Source organism: Genypterus blacodes, unplaced genomic scaffold (assembly GCF_046128005.1).
Source record: "Genypterus blacodes isolate CSIRO-AG114 ecotype Tasmania unplaced genomic scaffold, CSIRO-AGI_Gbla_v1 ptg000005l_1, whole genome shotgun sequence".
NCBI classification, from domain to species: domain Eukaryota; kingdom Metazoa; phylum Chordata; class Actinopteri; order Ophidiiformes; family Ophidiidae; genus Genypterus; species Genypterus blacodes.
The window spans coordinates 497,501-504,594 of record NW_027466819.1 but is presented as its reverse complement, the minus strand read 5'-3'; the positions used below and the strand labels follow the sequence as shown (position 1 = coordinate 504,594).

At 45.0% G+C, this 7,094-nt stretch overlaps 1 protein-coding gene across 1 annotated transcript in view; it reads left to right on the top strand.

Annotated features, from left to right (window-relative positions):
- The first annotated feature begins 408 nt into the window (after window positions 1-408).
- Window positions 409-7,094, top strand: part of LOC142996717 (RALY RNA binding protein like) — a 15,208-nt gene continuing 8,522 nt past the window's right edge. The window contains exon 1 of the mRNA XM_076147748.1: window positions 409-664. Within this exon, the coding sequence (XP_076003863.1) occupies window positions 409-664 (256 nt within the window). The remainder of the gene's footprint in view (window positions 665-7,094) is intronic.

Below are 7,094 nucleotides of genomic sequence, written 5' to 3'. Positions count from 1 at the left end.
TGCAGGGTGACGTGCTATTTTCAGGCGTGGGAACACACATTGTGACATTTATCAGATTTCACACACGTGAGTCTTTGGCTGTCCTGTCAAGATTTCCTCTCACCTGCTGTAGGAAGCGACGCGTCTCTCCACGTGTCTGATTTCTCCGCACCTTAGCTGTGATCAATGGAGGAGCTCCGGGTGCAAATATCAACCAAAGAAAAAGACCTATTTCCCTTTTATCTGCTTCCATCAGGTTTCACATTAGCCATGACCAATGTTTGTGTCCCATTAGTGCTCCGTTTATGGCTTTCTCTCTGTGTGTGTGTGTGTGTGTATGTGTGTGTGCTCTCCTCAATCTAACCTTGCTGGCTTCCTGAGCAGTGTGCGTACTGTGTTTCCCGGCAGACAGTGCTGACTGGGACTACGATGACTGGGAAGACCCAGACCAGCAACGTGACCAACAAGAACGACCCACGCTCCCTCAACTCCCGCGTCTTCATTGGCAACCTCAACACCGCCGTGGTAACCAAGGCAGACATTGAGGCCATCTTTGCCAAATATGGCAAGATCGTGGGCTGCTCTGTCCACAAAGGCTACGCCTTCGTTCAGTACGCCAGTGAGAGGAACGCCCGGGCCGCTGTGGCTGGAGAGAATGCCAGGGTCATTGCTGGACAATCACTAGGTAATGATCACATGTGCATCGTCTTTGGCTTCATATGTTCTCTTTATGCACTATGAGAGGTTTAGAAACAGGCTTTTGTTTCATCTGACACACAGCTTAGGGATTCATTTCCACATGTGAGTCTTAATTTATACACAGTGCTGTAGAATAAAATACTGGATAAAAAATGCATAAACTTCCCCCCAAATGGAATAAAAACTAAAATTACAAATAAAAAAACTCAGGCTAAAGTCATAAAAAGGAGGTCAATGCCAAAACTACAATTTCATTCCATAAACGTAAGTCTATAAAATGTGCTTTAAGATTAAAAATATGTTCCAGCCTGAGCTCTTCAGTCTGGGCACTTTAAAGTCCAGATGACAATAAAAGGAAGAATTTGTTTTGGATCGATAAGGTGGAAAAGTACCCGAGGACCTGAAGCTGCCACCTGGCTCATATAAGGTCCAAACATCCTGTGATCTATCTGCTGTCATCTTCACCTCACCCGTTCAATCCAATCAGGAGGAATCGTACAAATCAATCCTGAAATGCAGCACGGCGGCTTGTGTGAAGATACACAGACCATATTTAGAGTTAAGTGATGTGAGGCTGCAGCATGAGAGAGGGAGGGGGGGGAGGGGGGGGAGGGGGGGGGGGGGGGGGGAAGAGAGGGGGCGGGGGGGCAGGTTGGCGAAATGAAGCAAGCTTGAACATAAAGATAAGACCCGAAAATCAGAGGAAGAGGAGAAAATGGGAGGAAAGAACAGCTGAGACAGACAGACAGACAGACAGACAGGGGGGGGGGGAGGTTGGAGGGGGAGGAAAGCGACGAGGAGGAAACATTCCGAGCCCAGATCTCATGGGTGTTGGGTGGATTCCTGTAAATCCTCCTTATATTACTTATTGATTATTTCACAGCCTCCGCCATGAAAAAATAAAAGTCCTCCCCTCAACCCTGCACTCTCATTAAATATGAATAGAAGTCCTGCAGGGTCACATCTGTAATTCCACCCTGCGTTTGCACAGTTTCATGCATTTTTGGCCGTGAAATTATATATGGCGACGCTACGAATGCGAGGCGTGTTCCTGGGGCTGTGTCATTCAGTGAGTCCGTGTTCTATACGTGTGGAATTGTACGACAGATATACATATGCTGCACTCTGGACTCATTATCTACTCAAAGTAATATAATTCTGCAAGCCCCTCTTGTCAAAGCCGCCAATTCATTGCACGGTGCCAAAAAAAATGTTTGCTCCATTATTTCTCATGCATTTTCGTAGGGGGAACACTTCAGTTGACACAAAGTGTGTAGTTGTAAAGGACAGCCAGAGACTTGGGCTACAGGTGTACAGAGCTGATAAAGGCTTTAAACTATTAGTGCCAGTCCTTCATAACCCAGGACCTGATTAGTGGGATGAAAAATGAGTCGCGTTAATACGGAGGGCAGTGTGTGTGTTATGTTGCCAGGACCACAGGGAAAATTCAGCAATGTCAAGGAAAGTTCAGGAAAATCACATCTTGGCTCTTTCTTGTCCGCTCGTCTGCATCGCCGCGTACACTCACACAAACACACACGCCTCTGTTTGAGCAACTAATCTGTGGCCCGATTGTTTAAATAAACGATTAATCGCTTTAATTAGTTGTCATTCATCAGGGGGAAAAAACCCTGGAACATTTGTTGGATAGGACTTCTCAGACGTGAACAGTTGGTGCTCTGATGTGTATCCAGCTCGTTTGGCCGCTCTGTTTACTCCTGATGAGCGTTTGTCAATATTCTTACAACATCATCCAGACAGAAGGAATAATTCATCCGATGACGCGTCGTCAGATTAATCGACGACGAGTGTGAGCTTCGGTTTGAGCCGCGGTGATGAAGCCCCGACGCGGCGGAGGCTGGACTTTGTATTCAGGCTGAACATGAAGCACCTGAATCACTTACAGCTCCATATTGCTCTTCCGTACCACTGCAGTGTTATCAGTGACCAAAGTGAATTGTATTCCTCTCTGGGGCACATCATATTGCAGCTCCGTTGGCTGCACTTCATAGCTTCTTGGTAAACTCAGCGGACACACTCTCACACGCACACAATAGACACACACTACCTCTTGTATTGTATATTAGCAATGCGTTGTTAGTGTCGGGGTTAAATCTGACCTGCAGGAACACTTTGTTAAGCGCCTTTTAACGTCTCTAAGCTGCTGCCCCTCTGAAGTTTAACCCCTCACAGAATTTGCGCCTTATCTCTTAAACATGAGCTTTATATTTGATAATGCTCAGGAGTCATATTGCCAAAGGTGTGAAGTCACAGCTTGCATGAGAAATGGAGTCTTCACCTTTTTTTAGGGGAAACAATCCCACATTATTGGATCGCATGCAGTGGAAAGTGACGGGGAGGAAAGTTATAGTGTGTGAAAGAAGAGTAGCAAGGTCGGATTCAAACGTGTGGTTTCTTTAGTACGACGATGATGAAGATGATATCGTGAGAGACTGAAGTGCAGGTAATTGCTTTGCTCAGTCCAATTCATGACTGCGTTGCCGTAACAATGAGTTTAAGTAAATCATGCAAATAAAAGTGACATGCAGTGATGCTGGTGGCTGCAGCTACAGAATCACTGATGAAGACGTCTGTGGGGATGAAGAGTAGGGGCAAGGATCTGATTCCTGTTGTACAAACTCCGCATTTCTCCTTTCTGCTTCTGTGTGTAAACTCCTGGCATAGACGTGTGGATGTTTGAAAGGTTTATTCTCTTTAATCAATACTCAGTGTCATCATATCTGCTTCCCATCAGCTGTGGCTCTGCTGTGGGGGAATCGCTCGTGCTTGGATGTGTCTGTGACGGTGTTTGAGCGCCTCCCTGTGGTTAGAATAGAGACTGCAGAGGGTTAGATGGTCTTTAGCCAGAATTTACATCTGTGTGCTAAAAACTGCTCATGTGTGATATGATATGAAACCAGACAACAGTTGTGTTAGAGAAGGGTTCCTGTCAGTCACAAAACAGAGAGACACCTGCTAGGAGAGAGAGAGACAGAGACAGAGACAGAGAGAGAGAGAGACTCATCTTGTACATTCCAATGGTTCTTAGTTTATTAACCATTGACTCAAATAACCTTTTAATTGTACCCTTAAATGTACATTAACTGTAATTTGTCTAAGTGCTGTGTCTTCCTCTAGCTTTACCCATCATTCCACCTGAATGAACACTAGATGGCGCTCTGAGAATAGCATTGAGGGTAATCCCGCCATGACTGCATGAGCGTGATTGATGTGTAAGGATTGGCTGCATCTTTCCACGTATGAATCATTTTGTTCCATTAAAGTGTCATTTAGTGATCGGTATTGTGATTGCAATCAATAATGACAGAGGTGAGGGTGAGGATGAGGAGGATGAGAAGGCAAAAACGTCTCACAATCAATAACCTTCCACAATAAAACTCAAAAGCATATGAAAGCATTTTCGCTTGTTTAGTTCAGAGCAAATACATCTCTTTTTTTGTTATTTTCCTCAGATATCAGAATGAGAGCGATGTAATAGAACACAGAGGTCTGATGTCATAGGCCAGGGACCCTGAAGCCCTGAAGCCCTGGCTGCCACTCGACCTCTGTCCTTTACGAGCTGTGAGCTTCTCCTCTTCCTCTCCTGCCGGGAGCAAATAAATTGTCCGACTATTGAGACGTCAGGCCGAGCAGAGAGAAACAACACGTGTCACAGTAATTAGGTTCTTACAATTGTGAGCCTTCATCTGCAGTTGGTGGAACAGCTGTGTAATCAGAGGGTCGCATCCCCCCGGGGAGCTTTGTCGTTTAATCTCTCTATAAAGCCCACAGGCTGTCTGAATAGAAGAAGAGCGGATGAATGGACCACAATGGGCTCTGGGGGAAATGATTTGCCATTGTTGCGGCTGAGAGCTCCGTCTTTGTTTAAGGAGGATAAACTCATTATTTTTTTATGCTGTCGTAAAGGAATTAGAAAGAGTAGTTATGTGTTTTTGAGGCCTTAAACAACGGAGCCACTGTTGAATGACTGGGCTTTGATATCTGCGTTTGTTGGTGTGTATGTTTGTGAGAGAGAGAGAGGGGGGGGAGAGAGAGAGGGAGAGAGAGAGAGAGAGAGCTGTAGTTAATACTTCAACAGATTTTAGGATCACTGTTCTGCCACCTCTCTACTGTCTACACCTTTATGATTTAAATGTGTGTGTTGGTGTGTGTGTGAGAGAGAGAGGGAGGGAGAGAGAGAGAGAGAGAGAGAGAGAGAGCATGAGAGAGTGGGCAAGGGAGAGAGGGACAGAGAGAGAGAGAGAGAGAAAGAGAAAGAGAAAGAGAGAACGGGCAAGGGAGAGAGAGAGAGAGAGAGAGAGAGAGAGAGAGAGAGAGAGAGAGTGTGTGAGTGAGAGAGAGAGAGAGAGAGGGACAGAGAGAGAGAGAGAGAAGGAGAAAGAGAGAACGGGCAAGGGAGAGAGAGAGAGAGAGAGTGTGTGTGTGTGTGAGTGAGAGAGAGAGAGAGAGAGAGAGAGAGAGAGAGAGAGAGAGAGAGAGAGAGAGAGGGCAAGGGAGAGAGAAAGAGAGAAAAGGACAGAGAGAGAGAGAGAGAGAAAGAGAAAGAGAAAGAGAAAGAGAGAACGGGCAAGGGAGAGAGAGAGAGAGAGAGAGAGAGAGAGAGAGTGTGTGTGAGTGAGAGAGAGAGAGAGAGAGGGACAGAGAGAGAGAGAGAGAAGGAGAAAGAGAGAACGGGCAAGGGAGAGAGAGAGAGAGAGAGTGTGTGTGTGTGTGAGTGAGAGAGAGAGAGAGAGAGAGAGAGAGAGAGAGAGAGAGAGAGAGAGAGAAAGAGAGAAAAGGAGAGAGAGAGAGAGAGAGAGATTAGTAATTTAGTAAAAACAAATGTTCATAAGTGAAAGTGTAATTGAATGTCTCATCGTCCAAACGAGGCTGAAGACTTTTTCCTGGTTCGGTTTATGATCTTGGCGCGTGCGTGTGTTTGAGGCTGCAGCTCCCCCGGATTGTGACTGATGGTACAGTCCGAGCGGCTCTCTGCTGTAGCTCCACTCTCCCGGCTGTCTGCGTGTGTGTGTGAAGAGGAGAGGAAACTCAGCCCAGCTCAGCTCAGCTCAGCCCAGCGCGACTCCAGCTCAGGATCTTCATCTTTCTCGCTCCTCCTCGTCATGGCCATGTACAAAGGCAGACGCCGCAACCAGAGATGTGAGTCCATGTTGCTACTTCGTGTAGATTGTTGTGCTTTTTGGGGGTTTGGCGGATAATTAGATAGATAATTAGATGATGAGATGCGTTCAGGTGCTTCTGCTCATCACTTTACTCTGCAAACAACCGGATGCGCTTCCTGTCTCGAGCTAATTACGGTCGTTTCTTTGAGTCATCACAACTTCGCGGGATTGTTTAACGCGCTTATCTGAGTTGACTGAAGACTCTGTAGATTGCATGTAAACTTGAGATGATACGGCATCAGCATTGTTGCGTTCTGAGGCATCGCATCGTAGGCTACTGTACAAATAATGTACGGAAAATTGGAATTCTGAATATTGATGTAGATTGAAGTTAATAGGTAATAATGTGTTGTTATATACAATGTTTTGTTTTCCAGAATCCGAAGTAAATGTTTATTTGCTTGTATTTCTGTCACAATAATTGTTTTAGGGTAGGGGTTCTCAAACACTGGTGCGTGGACCACCAGTGGTACTTGATGATGCTACGCCAGAGGAACAAAAAAATCTTTATACAGTTATACTACTATTAATAATAATAATAATAATATATTGTCTTTAATGTGATTTCCCCACACCCAAAGTGCTTCAGAACACTTTAACTCAAAATATACAGATATAATAAGTCCTAAATGCTGTAAGACAATCACAACATTTAAACAATAAAAATGTCAGAATAGAAAGAAGGGCTGTGAATCGTGTGTGTGGAGTGTGTGTGGAGTATGTGTGGAGTCTTTAAACAGTCTCTGCTCCAGGCTTTTGTTAGATTTCTGGGCTGTGGGCTGCATAGGAAGCAGCTCCCTCTCATAGATTGTTGACACCTTCTGTCGGCGTGTTAGATTGTTCTTAAATAAAATGTGTTCAGATATTTGTTAACAAAAAAAAAAACAGCCCGACACATTCTATCTGCAGCCTGTGAGCTTCAGCTCTGTGTACGTTTGTGTAGTTTCTTTGTGTGTGTGGTGTCACAGAGAGAGATTTAGATTTGTTACCCAGGCATAGCTGCAATGTCTGAGCTTCATATTGACATGAATCCATTTGTTGGCAGGCTTTGGTCTTGTGATTGGAGAGTTGGTTGTGTGTAATGAATGATAGACCAAACCTCTCTGCACAGGCAGTGTGTGCTCCCGTGTGTGAAATGTGCAGCTTGTACATGTAAGAGTAATGATAATGGAAACCAATTTAGAGGCTGGCAAATAGCTGCGTAATTCTAATGAACGTTACATATTAACAAAC